At 41.0% G+C, this 26,675-nt stretch overlaps 2 protein-coding genes across 4 annotated transcripts in view; one reads left to right on the top strand and one right to left on the bottom strand.

Annotated features, from left to right (window-relative positions):
- Window positions 1–3,658, bottom strand: part of DMGDH (dimethylglycine dehydrogenase) — a 57,647-nt gene extending 53,989 nt beyond the window's left edge. Inside the window, exon 1 of one of the 3 annotated variants that reach the window (XR_008597537.1) lies at window positions 3,421–3,658. Coding sequence is in view for 2 of the 3 variants with exons in the window: in XM_054987149.1 (XP_054843124.1) it covers window positions 3,421–3,536 (116 nt within the window). In the remaining variant the exon portion in view is untranslated. Of the gene's footprint in view, window positions 1–1,620; window positions 1,676–3,420 lie in introns of those variants that run through there. The other 2 variants (XM_054987149.1, XM_054987150.1) reach the window with 2 other exon arrangements.
- Window positions 3,659–4,403: 745 nt separating this feature from the next.
- Window positions 4,404–25,906, top strand: LOC129334292 (betaine--homocysteine S-methyltransferase 1). Its single transcript, XM_054986270.1, has 8 exons — window positions 4,404–4,589; window positions 8,722–8,854; window positions 14,109–14,227; window positions 17,046–17,237; window positions 17,822–17,969; window positions 20,338–20,520; window positions 22,692–22,920; window positions 24,902–25,906. Exons 1-8 carry the CDS (start codon window positions 4,554–4,556, stop codon window positions 25,092–25,094), a joined length of 1,233 nt encoding a protein of 410 aa, XP_054842245.1. The 5' UTR covers window positions 4,404–4,553; the 3' UTR covers window positions 25,095–25,906.
- Window positions 25,907–26,675: the final 769 nt, after the last annotated feature.

Raw genomic sequence — 26,675 nt, 5'->3', positions numbered from 1 at the left:
GTCAGCTGATTCTTAATTGCTGTCCACATTCCATGTCTACTGGGGCACGCACGGTCCTTGTCAAGCCATTTTAAAGTTTATTTTGCTTTTAGTTAATCTTTGAAATTACATTTTTTCCTACACATCTGGAGAATTCCCCGAGTGTGTAGAAACCTTTCTCTTGTCCAAGGATGGCCTGTTTTTGCTGTTTTTGTTATTTATTTAGTTTTATATATATACACACACATGGAAGACCTAACTCATAGCCCACTTCCACTTATGTCAATTATAATTATATAATTATAATCCTGCAAGAACAGCATGGTTACAGTTCGAATGGTGCCAACATAATTAAGAAAGAATTATCATCTAATAAAATCACATACAATTCTTTCTTGCATTTAGGCAGAAAGTTGGCTTCAACATATGCAGCCACAGACAAAAACGGAAAAAAGAGGGGGAAAATTACATTAAAAATAGACAAAAAGTGGCAAGTTGGAAGGGAGATTTACCAGGTGGCTTAAACATGATTTTCAATTAATGTCTGTGTTTTTAGAATTTGACATTAATTTCCAATTCTACTTTATGTAGACTCTCACCCTAGAAACCAATTTCATTTTATTTCTCTTTGGTATTTGTCTAGCTATAAGACACAGATACTAATTATTTTAACATTGCAAAATTTGGACTTCTGGAAGATTCAACATTTATAGTACAGCGAAATAGTCGATACAGTAATTCATAAGAAAAACTTGTATGTTCCAAAACCTAGTAGAACTTACATATATCCTAACAGAATCAAATGCAATGACAATGAAAAAAGGGTTAATTGTTTAATATGTACATGCTCTACAATTAGCAGACATATGGGATCAGCAAAACAGCAAAAAGCAACTTGTTCTTTCTACATTATCCACGTACAAGATCATATGGAGAACTATACTGCACAAAAATGATATTTGAATTCACTCTGTACCCCTCAATGATTTCCACAATTGCAGTGGTTCTAAAAAGTTCTGCTACTGACACGAAAATAAATGCATTATGAATGTAAGTATAGCCAGCATATGCAATGGTTCTCCATATGATGTAAGCAATGACAGACAGGTGAACTAGCCACCAAATTAGTATTTTTCATTAACAGTGTGGCAAAGTACCGTCGCTACTACTTCTCTGCCATGATTTGATTCTAGGAGGAAAATAAACTATGCTAAAAATTATCACTCTGCTGTACATATTGTTTTCTGATTATCTGAATCAGTTTTCACTGATAGATTCTGAAACAAATGGTTCAGAACAGCTAGCTATTTTTATTGACTTGAGGATTCTTAATAAAACAGTCAGAATTTCAATGGAACCCCAGAGCTCAAATTACAGAGGGCCAGCTACAACAGCAGACGTCAATACCAAGATGTAAATGGAAGACAGCCTCAGCCTCTAGTAGAGACGCTGTCCTCTTGGCTAATGCACTGTTGTCTTGGCAAAAGTGGTGTCTGGATACAGTCCTTTGACAAGTCCTGTAATTTTCGTTAAAAGACAGTCAATCGCTCCCTGTACAGGGTGGTGTCACAGATTTTTAAATATCCAGTCTGTCAGTGATGCCTCCTTCTCCTTCAAGTGACAACAGAATATTGGACTTACCAAAAAGACTTCATCTACTTGAAGGTATGGTCATTCTTGCCCTCTCCATTCTTCAAGGGCAACTTGGTTGATTCTTTCAGTGGTCAACTGTCAATCATATCCAAAAGTCTACTAAGAGATATTCTACCTTTATAAAACCTGCATTTTCCTGCTTTGTGCTTTTTCTTATACAGCAGTGTAAACTAGAGTCCTGGGTATGTTGACCCTGAGATCAGCAGACAGCTATGCATCCCAGAGGTGGAGATAAGAAACTGTAATGTGATTTCCTGTCTTCAAAAACAAATTGGATGGATTGTTCAATAATGGACTGATGCCTCTTCTTCTACATGAAAATACAGAATTCCATCCTCAAACATTCTGATCTATTTGTTAGTTCACATATATGTATATTATTTAAAGGATTGATTGGTTGATTGATTGATAGCTATTTTTGCCATTAGGATGGTATTTGGATGAATAAGGGCTGGGGTGGAGCCTTTTCCTATCACCATCACTCATCTGGACAGGGCCTTTTGCAGAAGCCATGGGACGGTAGGGCTAAATCAACAGCTGGCCGCACACATGCTTTCTCTGTGCTAGCCCCCACCTTGTGGAATGGCCTGCCTGAGGAGGCCAGAAAAGCTCCCACTCTCCTGACTTTCTGCAAACTATGCAAGACTGAATTATTCAGGAGGGCTTTCTACCCAGATTACAGGCTGTGCCATAAGAAATAGCTTAAAGAGAGATACCTTGGTAAGGGACAGGGACGATAGACTAGGCTATTGAGTACTGTCTGCTGATGCAGATATGCTCCTGCCACTAATTTAACATTGCTAAAGATGTCATGTTAATTACTTGCACTTTAATTCAGAAAGATTTCATCTCTCTGTTCGACTTTATGTTAATTTTCAAATTTGCAGCTACCATATCCTATTGTATCTGTTTTCATTGTATGTCCTAACTGTTGATCATATCATATTTTTGCTCTGTGAATGTCCAAGCTATTGATTATATTGTATTAATTTGCAGAATGTAATCTGCCTTGGATCTCAGTGAGACAAGTGGACTATAAATAAACAACAACAATAATAAAGTGCTTCAGAGAAAGTCTACAACAGGACACATAAAAATGTGTCTGAGGGATGCTCTTCTTAAAAAAACTCCATAGACAGAGGCTGTTAGTGCAAAAGCAGGCAAAAGACATAAGAGCATGCATTCACAAACAGGATAAAGGTAATCTGAACTATACAACAGGACTATATACTATCTTTTTAGAGGAATATATACTCCTGTTTATATTCCAGTTGTCCCTTGGTTCACCTCTGACCTACTGAGTCAGCCTGAATCTTGTGTGGAAGCATCAACCAGATTAGGAGGCATGGCTGCCAACTCCAGACTGGGAAACTCCCGGTGATTTAAGAGTAGAGAGCCTGGACAGGGCTGGAGTTGAGAGGGGCCTCAGTGGAGTTTAAAGCCATACAGTTTGTCCTCCAAAGCAGGCATTTTCTTCAGGAGAGCTGAGCTCTGTAGTCTGGAGAACAATTCCAGAACTCCAGGTTCCACCTGGAAGTTGGCAACAACCCTTTGAGGAGATCCTCTATTATAGGGTCTTTAAGGATCCTAAACGTAATGTGCTATGTTCATTGGACAGCCCATTCCAGCAGAACCAATATTAAATTTGCTCGGAGTTGAATATGCCATATGCCCATGATTGCCTTGTGTTTATGAATTGTGCAAGTTCAAAAGCAGGACCCGCCCAGTGCCCACTCTCTCGATCCCTGCTTCGTTTAAAATAACGGGCAGAGAGGCTGCTGGACTCACCACCTGTCCGGGCTAGAGCCGGAGGCAAAGAGCCGCGCGGCCAGCGCTGGGGGAAACGACAGGGCGGGCTCTCCGCGAAGCTTCGGCGGGAGCAGTTTCAAGACCTCCCGGAGCATGGTTTCTCCCTCGCAAATCCCGCGGAGAAGATGTCTTCCAGTCCCAGGAGCACAAAAAGCAGCTGCGCTTTCTCCCCGCTTGCAATGTTGATCTTGGCGATCAGCTCAGTCTCACCGCGGAGGGAACTGGACCCGCCCCTCTAAGGAGGGACTAGCAGGGCAGAGTAACTCTCGTTTAAGTCCATCGAAATCAATGGGCTTAGACTGGAATAATTCTGCATAGGATTGCACTGACGGCCTTTTGCATTTCTTTCTGCGAGAGTAGATAGGAGGGGGCAGTTCGGACCTTCTCGGGTATTAGAGGGAATAGCGAATATAAAAATCAGCTTCCTTTTGGTGCAGGATCTTCGGACATAGCAACAGTAGCAATAACTGTAGATAGGAGCGACGCTACTTACGGATCCAGTTCTGGAATTCTGAAAACAGTATTTGGGTGCCGGTTTTGCGGAACGCACATACAGAGCAATCTTATGGAGTGAATACAAAACTAACTCCCCAATGGCTTTTAAATCTGGGTTTAATTCTGCTCGTTAAATTAAAATGACATGATCTGGAAAAGTTAGCCCAGAAGACACCGACGATACGTCAACGCTACAACACTTTCATTCGTAGCACGTTACTCGCTTAATCTGCAGCTCAGTAATTGCCCCAGCATACAGCACGGTGGGAACGCAATGTACTTTTGAAACCGAGAATATCTGAAAGTACTTCCAGGGAAGACTGAGCAGGCTGTTAGTTTTGCCACGGCGGGCACAGTTTGTTTTCTCACACTCGCCCTTCTACACGCCCAGCCAGAAGGCCAAACAGAGGACTGCACACGAAGCGGGGTGGCAGAAGCGGCTCTATAAAGAGACGGTGATTTTGTCTGTTCTCCCAATGGGTGTCCAAGCTGCTTTGTGCGCTCAGGTCCCGCCCACCCTGCCAGGGATATAAAAGGCGGCTTGGCGTACGGGCGTCTCTCTTCGAACTCAGGGGAGAATCGGGGTCGTGCTTCCTGGGCGATCATCCGAGTAGATCATGTCTCCGGGCGCAGGGTCTCCGATTACCAAGAAGGTAAGCCGGGCCGGCAGTGGTGGCTTCTCTTTGCTTGGCTTCGTTGTACACGGAAGCCCTCTGGACGTGCTCTTTTGTGATGGGCAATGGGCAGTCGCCTTTCCAGCGGGGAAAAAGGAGCATTTTGATAATACATTTGCAAAGCTCAGTGTTTCAGATTAATCTTGTCTATGTTTCTTTTAAACATTGGTGCCAAAATAGTCTTCCACAGAGTTTGCTGTCTCTGGATCATTAAATTGGTTTAGATTCTCCTACATTTCTGACTTACTCTAATGCTAACCAACCTTTGATAGTTTGGATAATTAATAATATGGCCACTTCCTGTACCATGCGAATTTTCAAGCATAACATGTGTTTGAGTCCATATCACTATTCTGTGAAGCTTTAAAAATGAATAGCTTTGAGTATCAGCAAGAAAGGTGGATATAAATAAACATAATAATAAAATGCCCAAAGGGAGGCAAAAGATCTGCAGGATCCCTGTCCAATCTGGCTTGGAAGAAAATTCCTTCCTGACCCCCAAGTGGCAATTGGCATTATCCTGGGAACATAAGAAAAGGCAATGAGAGCCAAACACCCTTCCTGCCCTCCCTCTCATGATCTGCCTAAGTTCATATTGAGTCATATTGCTGACAGATGGGTATCTAGAGTTTGCTTAAAAACCTCCAAAGAAGGTGAGCGCATGGCCTCCCAAGGAAGCCTGCTCCACTGAGGAACCACTCTAGCCATCAGGTAATTCCTTCTAATGCTTACTTGGATAATACTTGACTCTGACCGAGACAACTCAGAATAGCCCAATCTTGTCAGATTTCAGAAATGAATCAGGGTCATCTGTGGTTAGTGCTTGGATGAAGAAGTCACTGAAGAAGTCAAGGGTTGCTGTGCAGAGGCAGACCATGGTAATGCACCTCTATTCATTTACCGCCTTGAAAACCCAATGGGGTTACCGTAAGTTGGCTGCTACTAGGCAGCAAAAAAACCCAACAACAACCTTGGAACTCACAGATGATCAGAAAAAGTTTTATGCGAGAGTCAACAGTTCAAGAGCACCTGTTATTGCTGGTATGAAAAGAAACCTAGAACAGCTGTTACTGTTGCTTCCACAGCAGACTCTCTGGGAGAGATCACATAAAAAGGAATAAATCCTTCAGAGAGTGCCTCAGACAGTTTTCAACAAACCTTTAAGAAAAGATCTGGCACAAAATGCTCAAGAGGGGAGGAAGTCCTCCAGAAGGCACCTCTTCCTGCCTTTCCTTATGGCAATTTATAAACCATCATTTAAAACATTACAATATAAAAAGAACAAAATAAAACACAAAAATAATATCCTGCCCTCAAGAGTTACCTGCAGTTTATATCCTGTCAACAGCCTTGGCAAACATACTGGCCTTGCAGCACCTCCTAAAATTTTCTCAAGACAGTACGCCCCCTCACCTTCCACAAAGTGAGAATGAAATGGAGAAGGCACAATATATTAATACAGGAGGGCTACCTTAAGTAGGAGAACCGCCAGTAGGGGGGAGCCTGTGGACTGCAGTTGGCTTGCAGGGGTATACTGGAGGAGACTGTTGCTAGGTATGTAGGCCCTAGGCCTTGAAAGGCTTTAAAGGACATTGAACTGGACTCACAAACAAACTGGTGGTCAAATGCAACTGTTTTTTTGATAGGCGTGATATGCATATTTAGAACAGACTCCTGACAATACACAGGCTGCCACATTCTGAGCAAGCTGAAGCTTCCAGGTTGCTTCAAGGGCAACCCAACATAAAATGGATTACAGTAGTCCAACTATGAGATTACAAAAACATGGATTAGTATGGCTGAGTCTAAGAAGGGTTAAAGTTGCTCAGTCTGTTTACATGCCGGAGAGGAAGCTAAATCGTCTACGTCAGGGCCTCTTTTAGATGCTCTCATTGTTGGAAAGCACAACTCCCACTAGCTCCAAATGCAAAGAGACAGAAGGAAGCCTCAAATTGCCAGCTTGGGCTCAAAGTGAAAACTTCTGTTCTTCAGTTAAAAACCAGTCAGCATCACCCTGGTTTATTCGGCAGTGCCGCCTGACTCTCCAGCTGTGGGCTCTCGGCACTACTGCCAGGGGGAAGTGAGACAGCCCAAGGGAGATAAGAAATGCTCTAAAGATCCCTGGGAAAGTGTCCTTGAAGGTGCAAAATCCAAACAAAGTTGCTAAGTCAGCTGCAGATGATAGAAGGCACTTTTGGCCACTACATCAACCTGCTTTAAAAACATCAAGAGTGAGTCCATGAGTACCCCCAAGCTCTTAACCCACTGGGCAAAAGCCAGCTCTAATCTATCCAGTGCTAGTGGATCCAATTCCTATAAAATATCAGCCTTCACTACCAGTAAAAGGTAAAGGTAGCTCCCTGTGCAAGCACCAAGTCATTACTGACCCATGGGGGGACGTCACATCACGACGTTTTCTTGGCAGACTTTTTACAGGGTGGTTTGCCATTGCCTTCCCCAGTCATCTACACTTTACCCCCAGGAAATTGGGTACTCATTTTACCGACTGCCCACAGGTTGTCTAGATTCGCTTTGTTCTGCCCACAGTTCAGAACTGGGACAAACACATCTGTAGGCTTGGATAATGAAATACAGAGCTGAGTGTCATCTGCATACTGATTACACACCCACCTGAAGCTCTGGATAATCTCATTCTGCAGCCTCATATATATGTTGAAGAACATAGGTGAGAGAATAGAACCCTGTGGCAATATACAGAACAAATCCCATCCTGTTGATGCCACTCCTGCAGTAGAAACCCTTCATGTCCAATCAGAGAGAATGACCAAAACTGCCGAAGAGTTTCTCTGCAGCACCAACTCCATCTTCCAACTGTTGAATAAGAATGGAGTGGTGAAGTATATCAAAGGCTGTGGAAAGATTTAACAGTATCAAGAGAGATGACTGTCCACTGAACAGCTTTAAATGAAGATTGTGCAGCTAAAGTAATCTTGATTCTGAACCCAGACCTGAAGCCAGATTGAAATGGGTCAAGGAGAGATGCGTCTCCAAGAATTCCTGGTGCTGCTTCATCAGTACATGCTTTACCACCTTCTCCAGAAAAGGTAAATTGGAGGAACTGGCCACTTCATCCTTAATCAATGAAGGTTTTTTTGAGCAGAGGTCTAATAACTGCTTAATTTCAAGGGTCAAGGGAGAGCCTCCTCAGTCAGCAAAGCATTAACAATTTTAACCAATGCCTTCAATATTTTTTTCCTATATGCTTTTAAAAGTGAGGATGGGCATGGGTCAAGAGCACAAGTAATGGCTCTCATGCTCCCGAGGATCCTGTCAGCATCCATTGACAATATCACTCTGTATTTATCAATAACAAAAGAAAAATGGGTTCATCCAACTTCTCGGGTACCTGATCTACTTTCAATTTGGTCTCCAAGTAGGAATGGATGACAGAGATTTTATCAGCAAGGAATCTCACAAAAATATCACAGCTCGGGAACCAATTTAGTATGAGTGACGAGGTTGGTCTTAGCTTTTATCAAGTCACCACTTTAAAAGCTCAGCTGATGGAATGGTGGCAGAGAAAAAACCCTTCTTTGCCACCATCACTGTCACTTCATAGGCCTGCAAATGGACTCTGTTGTGCTCTGACTGATTCTTCCCACATCATCTGCCAATGGCACTCTTATCTAATCTGTCTTGAATGTGCTCACTCTAGATTAGGGCCTAGATAATTGGTTGTCTGAATCTTAAAACCAAATTTCAGTTTAATAACAATGCAGTTTTAGAAATATATACACAGAAGTAAATCCTACTGAGTTTAATGGGAGTTACTCTCTAAATTGGGTAACTTTGAATTTTTACTGTTTGAAGTTAATGTATGATAACCCTCTCTCCACCAACACAGTGTATGGTCTCCATAACATTTCTGAGTATCGGTCTTACTTTGGTTCAAATTTCACTGCACTCATGAATCCATAACCTGAGGTAGATATGCAAGTCTCCCCCTGTCTACCTCAGCTCCCCCATCTGCAATATGAGAGTTATAGGGTATAAAGTCCTATCATGGCATTGTAGTAATTGCAAGGTATACTCTATTAAGCGCGTTGTTCATTTGGAATCACTATACATAGGCTAAATATTATCATTTTAGGGTATCCTAGAACGTCTAGATGCTGGGGAAATTGTAATCGGAGATGGAGGGTTTGTCTTTGCCCTTGAAAAGAGGGGTTTTGTGAAAGCTGGTCCTTGGACTCCAGAAGCTGCCGTAGAACACCCAGAAGCAGGTTAGTCTAATTTGTAATTTTATTTCTTCATACTTTATTTTTTGTCTCCTGTGGAGATCCAAAACAGCTTACAACACACACACACCTCTATTTTCTTCTCACAACAACCCTGTGAAGTTGGTTAGGCTGAAAGAGAGTGACTGGCCCAAGGCCTCTAGCAAGCTTTCATGACAAAGTGGGGATTAAATCTATCACTGTACTATACTGGCTTGTGCATACATTGTGTAAAATAAACACATTGGCCCGAATCATTGTAAATTAGTCTTGGCTAGATCACTGTGAAACAAATGGAACAAGTTAGTCATGATGACTGACATCTAACTTTGTTGCAATTATTGGATACAATGTGCATTAGAACCACTGAAAACAGTTAAATACATATTAGCTAAGAGATTTTAATGGGATCAAAGTGCACTTCCAGCTGTGTCCGAGTTCTAAGCCCAGTAACTTCAATTGAATGAGAAGAGAATAGCTGTTTAGGATTGCATTTGTCATCTTCTTTTATTTTGTGTTTTATTTCATTTGTAGCCCACCTTTCTCGATTAGATCAGGGCAGATTTCAAAATACAGAAAACAGTTCAGTCAGAAAGCACAACCCATCCAGGACCAATGCAACAGAAGCACGATTACAGATATTAGGCAACAATGCAAACAGAAAACTAAGATAAGAAAATCAAATGACATTCAAAGCTCCCTAATTCACGTTTGCACAGTGATAATATTTAAAAAGGCAATCCAGATAAATACTTTCTGTAAGGGGGAAAACAGGAACAATGTTTTTATCAGGAACTTTATGTCACTATGAACTGTTTTATGCAGAACTGTTGCTTTATAATGCAAATGTATAATCCTCAAGTTACAGAAATACTTTAAATAAAGATGTTTAAATACATAGTTTATCACCAGGCCTGCCGGAGCATTTGAGGAAAATGCAACTCTGGATCTACACAGAAAAGAACGAAAGACTATGATAACCTATACAAGATTAGTCTAGTAGTCTTTCGGGTACCTGTCTCGGTTTTGATGCTACCAGCTGCTAGGTGCTGTGCTGTATTTCAGTAGCCACCCATACAACATATAGATCGGCTCTCATCTGTAGCCTTCCATGAGCAAAGGTGCTATTGCCATAGTGGGAATAGGTCAAAGAAACCTAGTTTCATTACTGATGCCCGCTGTGTCAATTTGCCCATGCTTTTTTTGGAAGATGGGAAAGATAAAGATGTAATAATAAAAATATTTCATTAATGAAATGTATTGAGGAAAGACTGTACATCACCCAGGCAAACATGGATCATAAGCATGAAACAGATGCAACTATAAATCGTTCTATAGTGGCATTTGCATGGGTCAGGACTTTGATCTTACAATCCTGGGTCTGTCAAAAATAATGTCAAAGTGTCCTTGAAACTGGATAGTGCTCTTAATGCGCTATGCCAGGAAATTCATAAGTCCTACTGAGAAATATAGGCGTGGTTATTGGGAAATAGCTGGTATAAGCAGCATCATAAGAGAAGAACACCATACTGTGGAATTCAAGAAGTTGTTCTGCCACAAAAATTTAAACAAATCTACTAGGAAATACAGTCCTTTAGTCAGACATGGTTAGCAGTCCATCTGTGCATATCATAGTGTCCTCTGCAGTATAAGAGTGTGTGTGTGAGAGTGAGTGAGAGAGAGAGAGAGAGAGAGAGAGAGAGATGTGGTTAGAAATTTAAGTATATAAATGATTGTCTGTCCTGCAGCTTCATCTAGAATGATATGAATCCAATATATTGTTATTTAACAGTGTTAATTTATAGATTGTCCACAACATGGTGAAATAAGTTACCACTCTTCTTATTTTACAGAAAGTAAACTGATGGTGAGTTTCCTATCAGGCCTTGCAGATGTGAGACTTAAACCAATGTCTCCTTGGTTAAAAATCAAATTCTGTCTGTTGCACCCAAGAATGAAATAGCTTATCATAAGTGGGGGATCCACGAGGACTTACAGGACTCATTTTCCTCTCCCGCACCATGTCCTCTTTCCCCTTCCCTGCACCTCATAGCTACTCCCCCTTTTCCTGCTTCCCTCTCTCCTTCCCACCCACCATATCTTCCCCTTTCCCCCTCCCCTCTGAGCAGCCTCTTCCCTCTGGCCCAAATTTGTGGTGCTGACTGAACTGGGTCCAGTTACATGATGGGAACCTTCAAGGACTTGCAGGTGGTACTTCACTTTTCCCTGTATCCCCTTCCCCACACTATTTCCTCCTTCCCTTCTGGGAGCCTCCATATGCCCACCCTTCCCTATGACCTTTTCTCCTTCATACCTACTAAATAGCTTACCTTTTATCTGCCCTCCATCTTGACCTATATTTCTTGATTTACGTCATTTATATACTGTTTTCCTCTACAATGGGGAACCAGAGCAGCTTACATCATTCTCCTTGCCTCCATTTTATCTTCACAACAACCCTGATAGGTAGGTTAGGCTGACTGTGTGTGACTGGATCAAAGTCACTCAATGAGCTTCCACAGCAGAGTGGGGATTTGAACCTGGGTCTTCCAGATCCTGCTTTGAAACTCTAATCATTATACTACACTGGTTTGGGGAGGGGGAGGGATGCTGTTGAATAGTAGCCAGGCCTGGATGAGTCATGCAAATCATGTCATATCAAGTCATCTCATGGCTGCTTCTGGGCTTGGCCCCAATGTCCTCCCTTGAAGGCCCAAGCAGCCCTGAAAAGGACCCTACCCCTTCCCCCTGCCTTTTACTAACAGAAACCAAGCCTGAAATATTGTCATGGTTGCCTTGCAACAGCCACTGAGGGCATCTGATTCTTAAAGCTGCAGGAGCTCCTTTTATCATTTTGGGGGGTAGGAAAATCTGTCTTTTCCATTCATTGCTCCAGATTTAAGCATCCACAGATAATGGCCGTTTGGCTATTAGTATATAGGACAAGTGTGGGACCCACAAGGACTTGTGGGGGGCATCTCATTTTCCTCTCCCCTACCATGTCATCTTTCCCTTCCCTGCCCACATATCCTCTCCTATTTTCCTGCTTCCTTTTCTCTTTCCTGCCCACCGTTGCCTGTCCTCCTGTTTTCATCATTCCTCCTTCCAGCCCAGGCAGCCAATGGCCCAATTGTATGGTGTCAGCTGAGCCAGGCCCAGTTGCATGATGGGGAACCTATAAGGACTTGTGTGGGGTACTTCATTTTCCCTGTATCACCTTCCTCACATTATTTCATCTTTCCCTCCTCCTGGCAACCCCATATGCTCACCTTTCCCTATGTCCAGCCAGGCCTGGGTGAGTCATGCATGTTATGTGCTATGAAGCCACCTAGTGGTTGCTGGAGGACCTGGCCCCCATGAGTCCTCCCTCAAAGGCCTGACTTGGAAAGGCCCCTCCCCCTTCTTTGTCCTGACAGAAACCAAGCCTGGAATACTGACCTGTTACTTGGTTGCCTGGCAACAGCCACTCAAGGCATCTGGTTAAAGCTATAGGAGCTCCTTTAATAATTTTGAGGTTCTTTTTTTAAAAAAACAATGTTTTTTTTTTTTAAGATTTCAGATTTCTCTGCAAACCTGGATCATTTTTCAGGCATGTAAGGCTTTTCGGTTCATGACTCCAGTCTCCAGATTTAAGTATCCTCAGATGGGCTACTTCGCTATTAGTATATAAGATATACTACTAGCAAGCTGAGAGAAAGAAAAAAAGTGACAGTGAGGAAATTTTCAAACTAGTCAAGGTTCCAAGTTACCAGATCTCAGTGAGATTACTCCTGCCCTTTTTTCCACTCAACAAAGCAGAAAAAGTTCTATCCAACAGTTTTTTTGCCATGCGGCCATCACTGGGAAGAAGACCTGTAATTTTAGTCCTTGTAAACAACAGTTCAGTTGTAAGTAGCTTCATGCCCTTCCACTCTAAGGCACTTTAAAAAAAATGTTGTTTAGTATGGCACCATAGGCTTTCCCCTTCCTCCTTACTAGTTTACTCTGAGAATCTGGAAAATTCCTGAGTCAAGCTTGTACCCAAGAAGGGGTTCTTCTTTCCCTCCCTTTAATTCCCTTATAAATATGGACCAAGTAAGGCAAATTATTGGGTTTTAGACAGACCACAAATTTGCAGGTTGGATAAAAATAATTTAGTGTTTGATTAATTCAAAGAAGTTACTGATTATAAAAGAAAAAATACTGATTAAGTAATACAAGTATGAAATAAATACATTCCTTATAATCCTTAAAAACAGAAACTGATCTCTAAAGTTTGAAAGATCAGCAGTAAACTGAAAATATTGAGTTATGGATTCTGTCCTTTCAATGTATATCTGTTAGGTGGAAAAAAATTCTTCCTCCTCCTTATAGTCCCAGACTTCTGACTTGGCTCTAATCAAGTTCCTTCTCTTCCTTCCCAGTTTTCCCCCCCATCTCCTCCTTACAAATGGGATCCTCCCCTGTTTTATCTTATCCAGCTCTCTTCATTTTACCTGCTGGAATATTCCAGGGGATATCAGTACTTGCGGTTATTAGAAACTTCTGGTTCCTTCCTCTATAAGAGCTACTGTGGTGTAGTGGTCAGTATCGGCTAAGATTTGGAAAAACTGGATAAAGATCTCCATTCAGCCATGAATGTCCTTGGGCCAGTGATTTTCTGTCAGCCTAATCTGACAGGATTGATGTGAGGATAAAACAGAGGAGGGGGGAAATGCATACAACAACTGAACTTATATACTGCTCTTCTAGACAGATTAGTGCCTTACCCAGAGTGGTGAACAAGTTAGTGTTATTATTATCCCCACAGTACAGCTGGGGAGCTGGGGCTGAGAGGGGTGGCTTACCCAAGGCCACCTACTGAGATCATGGCAGTAGTGGAATTCGAACCAGTGGAGTGCTGATTTAAAGCCAAACCACTTAACCGCTGTGCTACAGCAGTTCTCATCATGAGCTTCTTGGAGGAAGGACAGTATTAAAAGGTGACAGATACTGTGAACATAACATTCATTTAGCATTCTGAGAAGACTTTTCTCCAGTTTAGACATCATCAAATTTTCTTGTTTAATTTCCAGCAGAAATCCTACCTGAAAAAGAAATCCTTCCCGGAAAAGTAGCTAGTTTTACCTAGAGAAAGCAGAACACAGTATAAATTGGCTTTTTTCTAGAAAAACAGTGAGTTTTATGAAGGTTACTATGGTCCACAATCTGATATAAAAGTAATTATGCCATAAAACTAATACTAATTTGGGTTTTTTTTGTTTTATTTTACATTTTTCAGTTCGCCAACTGCATCGAGAATTTCTCAGGGCTGGATCAAATGTTTTACAGACCTTCACTTTTTATGCAAGTGATGACAAGTTAGAGAACAGAGGCAACTATGTAGCTGCTAAAATTTCTGTGAGTAGTTTCATCTATTTTTACTAATAATTTTGTTTACTTGCCAAAATATGTTGTTTCAACGCACAGATCAGAACATCTTAGGGACTCTTTACAAGTGTGCTAAATGTGTGTTTGATTATGGGAAACCGCACTCAACCTGTGTTTAGTGTGTGACCTAGAGCTTTCCTTTAAATAGTGAGGGGGGGTGGGTGGGACGACACAAACTGGCTCCCATGTGGATACAAAGGCAGGAGGAGAGCATCTTCATTCCTTCCTTTCTACCCTGTGTACTTTATTAGCAGTGACGGACTGTGTGAGGAGAGCCATTTGTCTTTCAGCTGGTTCCATGCGTCTCCTAGGGAACCCATTCCCCTGGTGAGGGCAGAGGATCCCCCGCTTCCACACTGCTTATCTGGTTGGTGGGGGGAAAGGTGGGGAACGAGCCTCCCAGGCGTGCTCCTGGGGCTGGCGCAATGACATCACTGATGTCATCGCGCCACCCCAAGAGTGCTCCCGTACTTCATAGTGGCCAATTTGGGCCCCAAACGGGTAGAATCGGCCCACTGCGAAACAAACACACACTCCTCAGCCTTGCACAATGACATCACTTCCCAGAAGTGCCTTCCGCGCACTAGGTCACCACCCTCCACCAGGAGGGTAAGGGGACCTGGCAACTCTAGTGTCTCACGAGGCATGATTAGACAATATGGGCAGATGCATGGAATTATTTTGTGAAATAATATTATACATATAGCAAAGAAGCATTATTGCAAGGGTATCTTGTTTGTCAGTTAACTAGAAAACAATGCTTGATTTGGAGAATAAAAGTGGAAGACTGGTCCTTTGATTGTCATTCTGAGAAATTTGAGTCCTGTAGTACTTTAAAGACCAGTACAATTTTCCATGTATATAAGCTTTTGTGACTCAAAGCTCACTTTGTCCAATGCTGACAAGATGAGCTTTGGCTTATAAAAGCTTATACCCTGTAAAATTTTGTAGGTCATCAAAGTACTAATGGATTCAAATTTTGTTGTACTACTATGGACTAACACGGCTATCCATCTGAAACTGTATTCGGAGATTGTGGTAGTAGCATCATGGTTGGTAGGAAGATCCTGTTATAAATCATAATCTTAGTTTTCAGGGTAAAACTATATTAAATGTCTTCCTCCTGTATTTTTAATCCCTTATATGATGTCAGTAATTTCTTGTCAGGCCTGGGGGCAGGGGGAAGGAATGGATTTGCAGTGTTTCTGTTAGCCTTAAAAGATTCTCCCTTTTTGATGATTTTTTAAAAGGAATCTCTGAGAAAATGTGCAATTATTCAGGAAACATTGTCTCAAAAAGTCTTTGGCTGTTTCAGCAAAGCACTGATCCTCTGTGTAGCTTTGCAGAAGCATTTGTAGTGGCATCCAAGAATCCACACCGTTTGCTCTGTACTTTCTTTGCCTCAAACCCCTGCAGCCTCTCTTGTTTGGAATTTTTTAAAATTAGCAATTGACATATTGCTATAGAGTTATAACATTATGACAACCTATCTGCTTGGTCCTCTGAAATCCCAGCTTCATTTTTTTTCAAAGTACCTGTTCCCTTTTATTGCAGAGATAGAAGAAAGGTGTATTTTCTCAACAAAAAGAGTCAGAAACTACTTTTAAATGAAAGATGGGGATTCAGATGACCTAGTACAATAGGGTATTATAACGCTATAACAATCTGTCATTTGCTGATTTTAAAAAAATAACATTTGTTGGGGAGCAGGTGGCTACAGGGAGACTGAGGAATAAAAATGTTGACTACTGTCTTTCCCAAATTATCACACTAAACCAGTCTGGGAAAGATTGCAGCAAAATAGGGGAAAACACATAAAGCGGATGATTAGGATGCTCCAGAAAAAAACCATGCCACTGTGGATGCCAAATTGGTGCAGAACTTCCATGTGGAAAGAGCTTTCGTTTGCTGTCATGTTCCTCGCCTGCTTTGAGTCCAGCATAGGGAATATTGCCTTCAGTTTATATTTCTTTGGTTTGACTGGGTGCATCAAATTATTGATTTATTTTTCATTCATTTATACCCCACCTTTCTCCTCAATGGGGCTCAAAGCAGCTTACATCATTCACCTTTTTATGACATCATCACGTTTGCTGCATGATTCCTGACTGTTTGGGATCACTGAAGAAACCTTTAAAAAGAGGGGGAAATGATACCAATGTAATTAGGGAGCAATGGCAGCAGACAAAGTGGTAAAAGGTGAGTATTTAGGGACCCCTGGAAAGACCTACTTTATTCCCCCAAACGGAGTGAAAAATATTCCCCAGACATTGAGGCAAATTTATATAAAATATTTCTTGCCTCATCCTTGCTTGACTCTTACAGGTTGGACATGATTCTGTTTCAGTTTTAAGAACTTCAGTTAACTTCTCTCTGTATCCAAAGTCATGACATCTTCCAAATTATCTCCTATAGTTTTTTTTTCTAATTTTGTATCTGCTTTGTCTATTAATTTAATATCAAGTATCTTACTTGTGGTGAACTTGCCATTTAAAGTGAATTAGATTTAAAACCACTTAATATAACTATCCGTTCTCGCTTTTTCTCCGTCCTTGCTGGGCCAGGGGTATCCAAGTGGTGGACCAGGCTTTTCCGAACAGCCTGTCTACAGCTTTAGCCTGCCAGAGCAGATTTGGATGTTGCTCTCGATAACAGCAGGAGTGCTGTCAGTGAAGCCCTTTAAACCCACTGCTGAAAATCGCAACTGCTTTTTAAGCCATTTGTCTATGTGTTTGATGTTTTCTACAGTATCAGAGTGTAGTCACTAAATAGGTTTTTGTACCATTAGGGCCAGAAGGTGAATGAAGCTGCTTGTGACATTGCAAAAGAAGTGGCTGAAGAAGGCGATGCTCTGGTGGCTGGTGGTGTTAGTCAGACACCTTCATACTTAAGTCGTAAGAGTGAAGCTGAAGTTAAAACAATCTTTCGAAAGCAGCTGGATGTTTTTAAGAAAAAGAATGTGGACTTCTTAATTGCAGAGGTAAATGAGACCATTAAGTGCTTCCAACAAGGAAAGAGTGCTTCATGATAGATTAAAAAGCCACTCAAAATACTTGTTGCAAAATCTACAGTGTTTTCTACAGTATGTCAGTGTTCTCTTTAGTATATGAATTAAGTTAAGTTCTGGAACTAATGTTAAAGATGTAAGTAGGTTACATGTTCATTGCTCCACATTCCACAATCTTGTTCAGCAGATGCTTTTGTAACTATATCCCTTCTGACTCGCTGTCAAAGAATAGTAGAACTGCGTTGTATTTGCTATGTTAATTTGTAATTAATTCCCAAGGTATTCAATATCTTCCATTCTCATTTGTTATAAATTATTTTAACTGTTCTCCATTTAAATCTGTATCCTGACTTGTCCTGCTGTGCGAAGTAGTCTGCTATTTGACCATCACCCCAAAGCCAAATGACAGCTCTTTATGTGGAAACTTTTTGAATATTTCAGGGCTTAATATTAAAAGCAAACTACATTTGGGTTTTGATTTGGATATTAAATTTTATTTTCACATGTTGTCAACACAGCACCCCTGACTCCTTTTACTCTGTCCCCTCATATTGTAGTATTTTGAACATGTTGAAGAAGCTGCATGGGCAGTTGAAACCTTAAAGGAATCTGGGAAGCCAGTTGCAGCTACTATGTGCATTGGTCCAGAAGGAGACATGCATGGTGTTCTTCCTGGAGAATGTGCTGTTCGACTTGTAAAAGCTGGTAAGGCTCTACACTTCCCATAGCCATTCATTGTGGGAATACATTAACCGTATTTAGCCATTTTCATCTCATAGCTATAAATTGGAAGTAAGGGACTGTGCAGTGTTCCTTTGTTACAAAGCACACAAATTCTTCAAGGGGTGCAATAGAACTAGCAGGGCTAATATTTTGCAAGGCGAGGCTAGTATTTAATAAAATAACAATGTACAGAATATAGAGTAATGGAATGTACAGCAAATAGTGCACATGAGTTCATTTTATTTTATTTTGAAATCTAATCAGAAGAAGACCTTGTACTCAGTCTTGTGCACCAAAAAAACCAGACAAACAGATAATGGAGATACAATGTCTTTTATATGAGGAAGCAGACAGTACATATTTTAGGGTTTATGCTCATTCAGGCACTGTTAAACATGGAGAGATGTTCCACAGGATCCAATCCATGATTTCTGAAAATGTCCATATGGCTTTCTTCCTGGCCAGTAAAATACTGCAGGATCTTTTTCTGAAGAGTCCCATCAGCCAGTGATTTAGTTGGAGTCCTTCTTGCTGTGTAGTAGTGGTCTAATGTAATAAATAATTCGAGCTTATTCTCCTAAGGCGTTTGTAGTTTTCAACCATAGCTAAGTTTGATCATTTTCTTTATTATGTTGTCTTGATATTGTTATATATCAACAATGGACCAATTGCAAGTGTCTTATCAGAGATAATACGATTTTAGGGATCCAAAAGAGAATACATAGAAAAGCTATGAGTTTGGGTGGAGATTATGGGACCCAGAACAAAGTTCTGTCAGATTTAGAGTAGTAAACTTCTATCCAGCTGAACAATGAGTTTGATTAACAAAAACTAAAGATCTGGTAAGTTTAATCACAATAATGCTAATTTGAAAGTTTTGGGAAAGGACTAGGTAACACTTTTTCGTAAGGAGTGTTGTGTATAAGAACCTGTGTATTGCATCTTTTGGTCTTGCACTATTGCCACGTGTAACTTACCACAAGTAAAAAGATCTCATCTGCTGGGTTTCAAAGAGGGAGAAACAGCAGCCCTATTATAAAGGGAAATTAGATTACAGCAAGCACTCACCTTTCAGCAGGGCTCAGTGGTGGATGCTGCTGGAATATTCCTGGAAACAAGCCCCATGAACTACCACTGATCATGATAGTCCCCAAACCTGGCCACTATGGCAACTGGGAAAGGAGAAAAAAATATTAGAAGTGATTATAAAATCCTCTTATAATTGTGTCTAATAATTTCCTCCTTACCTCGTTTAAAAACATGTAAGGAAGCAGCTCTGTCAATTCTCTTAGCAGCTTGCATGGCCCAGATTAGCCTGACCTTCTCAGAGCTTGGAAGCTGAACAGATTCATCTGTGGTTAGTATTTGGATGGGAGACCTCCAAGGAAGGCCATGCTTGCTATGCAGGGAAAGGCAATGGCAATCCACCTCTGTTCATCTCCCACCTTGAAAACCCCATGAGGGGTATCCATAAGACAGTTGTGACTTGAAGTATGTAATAATAATTACTATTATTAAATCCTTTTATGCTGAATTGCTTCCCAGATTTTGAGAAAATATCTGTGTGTGTGTGTGTGTGTGTGTGTGTGTGTACACACACACCAGAGCTTTTCTCTAATTATTATTATTATTCAAGTTTTTTTGAATTATTATTACATATACCATATATGTGTACAAATACACACTAGAAAAGAATAAGTAATGTGCATTTTGGAACATAAACTATAATAGAATAAAATACCACCCCCTTTTCAAAACTCAATCTTTGAGTTTGTCAGATTTTAAAAAATGTTTATGTTGCAAAAGAGCTGTTGTGCTTTGGTGAGAAAGCAACATTGTTTTTCTTTGGGACAAGCTGAACATCTATTTTTAATACATATTCATAAATATTTTTCTTGCACAAAATTTACTATAAACTTTCTGACTACCTCCTTTCTTGTCAGAAGTCAATTGGAGCAGAAGGAATATATTCATACCAAAAAATTATAGTGCATGTCTTATAATGCTAGAAATGTCAGTTCAGAATACAGGACACATGAACTCCATCTTACAAAGTGTGGGTCTCATACTAGCACCTGACCTTCCTAGTAATATAAAGATCTAGGTCTCTTGTTATTTCCTGGCTGCTTCCAGACTTACATGATCAAGATATAGTTGTTTTAAGCAGGCCTAGGAAGAGGTTGCATATACATTCTCTAAATAAGTAAATAAATAATACAGTTAGGAACACTTAACATCAAAAAAGGCACTGTATGCAAAGAGCACACAGGCTAAAAGCATTCTCTATTTGAGTTATAACTTAAGTAGATAATGAAAGAAATTATGGAAAACTTTCCTCTTTGTCCTTTAGGTGCTTCTATTGTTGGTGTGAACTGCCACTTTGATCCAGACACTTGCCTCAAAACGGTGAAACTCATGAAGGAGGGCTTGCAAGCTGCTAAGCTAAAAGCACATCTGATGTCACAGCCACTTGCATTTCATACTCCTGATTGCGGGAAGCAAGGTTTCATTGATCTACCAGAATTTCCTTTTGGTAAGAGTTTATGTGCTACACTGATCACTTGTACCTCTGCAGTCTTACTATGCACATGTACCCGGATTGTTTGACTCTGGAATTGATGGTAAAATATTTAATTTCAGGTAAAGGCAAGTCAAACAAAAGTGAGACCCCCACACACCCACAACATAATGAAATGTGTGTTAAGTAGAATTTGAAAAAAATAATGCGTGGTTAAGTTCTTCTTCAAATGCTTCAGTATATGCCTGTATAATATAGGTCCTGTCTTCTCTTCCTCTGTAACTACACTATTGAATAAGAAAAAAAGTCTAGAACACAGGCACTGCAAACAGACAGCACTTAACACTCAGTCATTTTGTCAGGTGTTGCACTGGGTGCCGCTAGGCTAGGCGCCGGCACGCCTGATCCTGACTCTGGGAGGTCATCAAGGACAGTGCAGGTTCTCACTCTGTGAAAGGAGGGGGGTATACATCACCCTTGCTCCCTCTCAGTTCACTCACAGGCCTGCTCAACCTGACAGAGTCCCAGCTGCCTCCCCTTCTCCCCTTCCAGACTTCAGCCTCCTTGCCTTCTCCAGGCTTGGTCTTCCTCCTCTCCTCCATCTTCCACACTCTTCCTCCTTCCAGCTCCTCTCTCACTCTACCAAGCTCCACCATGCTCCCACACAATCCTCCTTCCTGCTCCTAGCTCACCACCTCACCTTGTGAGAGAACTTCCCTTATATCCCTTCACCCATTCCTGGCTCCACTTGCCAGCCACGCCCCCAGCACCCTAACCACATTCTTGGCTGTCCTAGGCAGCCACACCTGTGGTTGCTTTGCTGGCTGCCTTGGCTTTCTCTGCTAAGGGCCTCAGGCAGCCCCACCTGTGGCTGTTTTGCTTTCAGCCCCACCTGGTTCTGGCTGATTTCTTCTAGCCTGCCTGCAGGCTGGGGTGTGGCCCTGTGCTGCCCTTCCTCTACTGGAGGTAAGGTTGCTGGCTGTCTTGCTGCTAGCTCACTGTCCCTGCTACCTGCGCTTTCTCCCTCTGATCTGATCCCCTCCTGGCTGCCCCCACTCTCCTTGCCTGGGCTCTTATCGTCCCACTGGAGGATAGGGCTAGCCAACTTCCACCTGCCCCCTCTAACCATCTGAGGCTTGGGTGCTTCTTTCCCTCTCTCTGGTGCCGGTGGGCTCTGGCCCTGGGTGTCTGTTGGGGTGGCTGGGAACCTGTCTCCCATCCCCTCTTCCCCAGCAAGTCCGGGGGCTGAGCCTCAGACCCCAGACACATCTATTTTTTGTCCCTGACTTTTTTTCTTACAGCAATCTTACAGGCTGTAATCTAAAACTGAAAAATTGTGGTGATGGAGAGACTTCTTAATCTTTTCCCCTCTACTAATAATTGTGCATCAGTTCCCAGCTACTTTCCCCATAGTGAAGGAAACGATGTGGTTGTATCTTTTTATTGTTGTTGTTTTTAATAGAAAAATTGCCAGAGGGGACTGTGACATTAGATTGTAGCCTTTGTGGCTGTATTGTATAAAGGGGGGGGGGAAGTAGTATAAACTATGCATGGCTGAGACTCATGTGCAGTTTGACCCTCTGGCTCTCAGTGAAGTACACTGGATGTAGAAATTGGAAATGGAGTTCCGCAATAGGGATTCACCTAATGGCTCCTATTGGTTGTTGCAGCATGTGAGTTACTGCAGCATTTGAACTCTTCGCAGAGCAGGAAGGAGTTAAAACTGCTTTGTTCTATCACTGTGTTCCTACTCCACTGTACCCCTCTCCTGACTAAATTTCTGCAAATCTGGGGACTGCAAAAAATAACAGTGTGCGAGACAGAAAGAGAGAGAAGTTGGGTCCCTTTGTGAAATGGGGACTCCTACTCTATTATCAGAGTTTGTATGTAAATTAGGAACCACTTCTGCCAGCATGGTTCTTCAAATTGGCTCTGCCTTCTGGTACCTTAGAAGAGAGAGTGTTCCTAGAGATCAACTGATTTATTGCTGCTACCTAGAAACTGTTTAAAAACTAAAAAGGAGCAAATAAATGCATATTTGTCTAATCTAATGAATGGGTTCCAAATAGAATGATTACAGTCTGCAGAACTGGGGGATATTAATATAATAGTTCTACAAATTCTGTGCACAATACAAGTAATACGCAGACAACAGTGAAGCTAAAGCAATTGCTTTATCATTACAGCTTTGGAGCCAAGAATTGTCACCAGATGGGATATACACAAATACGCAAGAGAAGCCTATAATTTAGGAATCCGTTACATTGGCGGCTGCTGTGGATTTGAACCATATCACATAAGAGCGATTGCTGAGGAGCTGGCTCCAGAAAGAGGGTTTTTACCACAAGCTTCAGAAAAACATGGTAGCTGGGGGAATGGTTTGAGCATGCACACCAAACCCTGGGTCAGAGCAAGGTCGGTATATTTTATCTCTGATACTAAAATAGTCCAGCAAATAGCTTTTGTTCTAGAAATTTGTTGACTCAGATAGCAAATGTTTTAGGAATTGCAGGATAGCAGATTGCTGAGAAGTTGTAGATTTAGTGTTTTCAGACAGAGCTATGTGCACAAGCACCATCTTGAAAGGAAAGATTTATAGGCCTAAATAACAGGACAAAATCAATGGGTGCGAGGCATTCCTCAGCACATAAATTAAGGTCAGTATTCTGGTTGAATTAAATCTCTTACAGTTTCCTGCAAAGTAAACAGATTTATTCAACAGCAGTGCCGTTTAAAGTTCCCTTTAGATTTAGTGACTACAGAAAGCTGCTTATCCCACTTCTGGCTGGCAGCTCTGCCATGATTGATAAAACTGAATAGATTGGATTCAGTAAGAATGATGGCTTCTTAATTTGTGCATTGGGTAGTTTTTCCTAAGGAAAGTTTTTCCTAAGGAAAAACACATGTGTTTAAAACATGCTGGGCTGTATACAGAGGACCTTGAGCAAAACTAGGGTTGCCAGCTATTGGTTGGCAACCTGTGGGAGTCAGGAACGGGGATATGGGGAGGCACTATCGACTGACAGTATAACGTTACTTCCTGGTTAAAGCCAGAAGTCTAATCCAGGAACTGTTGGAAACTATGGATTTACCTATGCTGGCAACCCTATCCAGAATCGTCCTTTATGGTGATTTAATGTAATAATAATTAATTAGTGTTGATCAGAAGCTGGATCTTCTTATAACTAAGGACATATTTTGAAATAGGGATATGCACTATAAAGATGTATTTTTTCAGATTCAGGTATCAGGAAAACCATAAATAATAATAACAATAATAATAACAACAACATTCGATTTATATACCGCCCTTCAGGACAACTTAATGCCCACTCAGAGCGGTTTACAAAGTATGTCATTATTATCCCCACACCAAACACTCTGTGAGTGTTGATATTGATATTCCTTATATTTGGGTCCTTATATTTGGGAAATATTGATATTCCTTATATTTGGGTCCTCCCATATTGATTTGGTATTTGGAGCTGGGCTTTTTTCAGGATTCCAAAATTAACTGGGTCTGTTAGTCCTGACAGAGAAAACGTTCAGGGGTGGGGTGGGGTAGAGTGACTGTTTTTCATGCAAATTACACCAAAATTGCAGCAGAGTGGCTGTTGCCTATCTACTAACAATTCCCCAAGTTTCAAGAAGATTGAGTCAAGGGGTGCAATTCCATGGGCCCTGAAGTAAGATGTAGCCCCAAGCCACTCTCCATTGTTTCATGAGGGTGAGGAGAAATCCTATGTTTTCTCCAGGGCAAAGAAGCATTAGCCAAGCACAGAAGACCAAAAGTCTGCTAATCCAAAAAGAACTAATAAAGCCCAAACCAGAGAATCCTAGCAGAACTAACCTAATAGCAGAGGTAAAGCACAGATAGATCATGACAGCCAAAAACACACATTCCAAAAAATATCACCCTGAAGCTGCAGCTAGGAGGCCAACTTTTTTGTGGGCTGTGAAAGAATTGTCATGATTGGACAGACAGTTGAGCTCCACCTAATGTGCAATGCCATTTGCCTGTCAGTCACCTTCCTACTCCCTCCCTTTTTTTTGCTGGGAAATCTGCCGGCTTCAGTTATTCCCAGTATTTCCAGGAATAATTGCGATCAGAAAACCTGTATATCTGAGCATCTTGAATATTGACATAGACTCCTGAATACCCCTGAAAAACACTGAGAAGATATTTTTCGAGTATATTTCAAAATTGGAAATATCAAAACTCACATCCTTGTTTTTTAAATATATCCTATATAAAGTCTTTTTTATTAAGAATATATATATATATATATTCACTTGCACTATGTAATCCACCTTGGATCTAAGTGAGAAAGGTGGGAAATAAATAAAATGTTTACACATACACAACACAATTTTTTTTCTTTTTTGTTTAACTTAGGGCTAGGAAAGAATACTGGGAAAATCTGCTACCTGCTTCAGGCCGACCCTACTGCCCCTCCCTTTCAAAACCAGATGGCTGGGGAGTGACCAAAGGAGATGTTGAGCTGATGCAGCAGAAAGAAGCTACAAGTGATGATCAATTAAAAGAGCTCTTCAAGAAACAGACATTCAAATCCAGCAGTGCATGTTAAATGTTTAGCAATTTCACATGTGCCTTCTGGTCCCACAAGAAGACTATTGGATCACAGCCAATATGCATAATTCAGAGAAAGTTTGTTATGTTCCAGTCCAAATGAAATCAGTATATTACATGCTCAGCCTGAGTTTCGGCCCATCTACTTCAAAGTATGTCGTATCATGTGCTTAGTGTTGAAACCAAGTTTCATTTGTTTCAGAAAAAGTTAGGGACAGCTTAATTTTCTCTGGATTGCGCCCATTCTCTTAGTTTGAGATTAGCAGTGCAATCAAAAATGATGTTAAATATTTCTAAGCCAATTGACTTCAGTGGATTTAGAAGGAAGTAACTCAGTTTAGGATTGTATTGTTAGTTTGTTTTTTTATAAACAGAGCACTGTTTATGGAAGGATAAAGTATCAATACTGCTTTAGAAAAGGCTCTTTTCGCAGAATAAGAACTTTAAAATAACAAATGTTATGACATCTATATCATTTTAAAATTCATTGAAACAAGATCAGATAAGATACAAATGATTATTCAAACATCTCTGTTTATCACTTGTTTTGAACTTGAGATACTGCCGCTATTTCTAAACACATATTCAAGGGGAAAATAAAGCGGAAATTCCACTTTTGAAAATGAATTCCCTATGGTTCCATGAAACCAAGCAAACACTGAAACATTAACATGTTAAAATGCTCTTGCATGTGACTAAATGCATCATTGATCTGGTAAATACTGGACAGAGGCTCAGGACTTCAGCAATATTCATGTGTAAGAAAAATGGCTTGCATTAATACCAATAAAGATTTACAAATTCTTTTAATATGAAAAACTGGAACACTTTTTGTTGTAAGACATTAGAAACGAAATTCTATGGAAGGTTTTTAAAAGCAATGGGGTCAGTTTTGTATGTAAGATTGAAAATTGGCCACTAAATTTTAATGTTTTTTGAGAAAAGAAATTTGTAGTTTTGTTACACATTACATTTTATGACCACAGCAGTCCTGTGAAGCCTCAGAGGCAGCATCCACTCAGGATCAAAACACACGAAACGCATGGGTGAGTGTCGGATCCTGCAAGGAATCCTGGGAATTGTTAAAAAAAAAAAAACAGCTACTCAATGTGATTCTCAGCTGGGGAGAATCGCAACTGGAGAGATTTTCACATACGCACACTCTCTCAAAAATTCTCTGAGAGCTTGGGATGGGGGTTGGGGGGGTAGGGAACTACGTAACATGAGGCAATAAAAAAGCTGAGGTGTTTTGCAAGTGAGAGAGAAATCCAGTCCCTCCCATTCTTCTCCCAGAAGGGTCCTGTTACATCCCCCCTCCCGCCCCATCTCTGAGCTCCTGAAGGAAAACCAGCCGATTGGATTTTTGAAAGAGAATCAGTCTCTCCAGTTACTCTTTGAGAGAATCTCTTTGAAAGAGAATCTTTCCAGTTGAGCAGAGAAAATCCACTTTACTTGGTTTTCCTCCAGTTGCTTGGAGTGGAGTGGGGGTAAGACTACCATTCCCAGCAAAGCTTGTGGGACCAATCAAGTGTTCTTCATGTGAAATTTGTCTTGTGTGTTTCCACTCTCAGTGATGATT

This window comes from Eublepharis macularius, chromosome 8, assembly GCF_028583425.1.
Source record: "Eublepharis macularius isolate TG4126 chromosome 8, MPM_Emac_v1.0, whole genome shotgun sequence".
Classification (NCBI taxonomy): Eukaryota; Metazoa; Chordata; class Lepidosauria; order Squamata; family Eublepharidae; genus Eublepharis; species Eublepharis macularius.
The sequence above is the reverse complement of the archived record's forward strand: the minus strand, read 5'-3'. Positions and strand labels throughout refer to the sequence as shown.

What these genes read in the sequence shown, in the direction of transcription:
- LOC129334292 (XM_054986270.1), top strand. Translation starts at nt 4,554, where the DNA reads ATGTCTCCGGGCGCAGGGTCTCCGATTACCAAGAAG. An exon ending in TGTTCGACTTGTAAAAGCTG is followed by an intron (nt 17,970 to 20,337) that starts GTAAGGCTCTAC and finishes TTTGTCCTTTAG; the next exon opens with GTGCTTCTATTGTTGGTGTG. An exon ending in AAACCCTGGGTCAGAGCAAG is followed by an intron (nt 22,921 to 24,901) that starts GTCGGTATATTT and finishes TGTTTAACTTAG; the next exon opens with GGCTAGGAAAGAATACTGGG.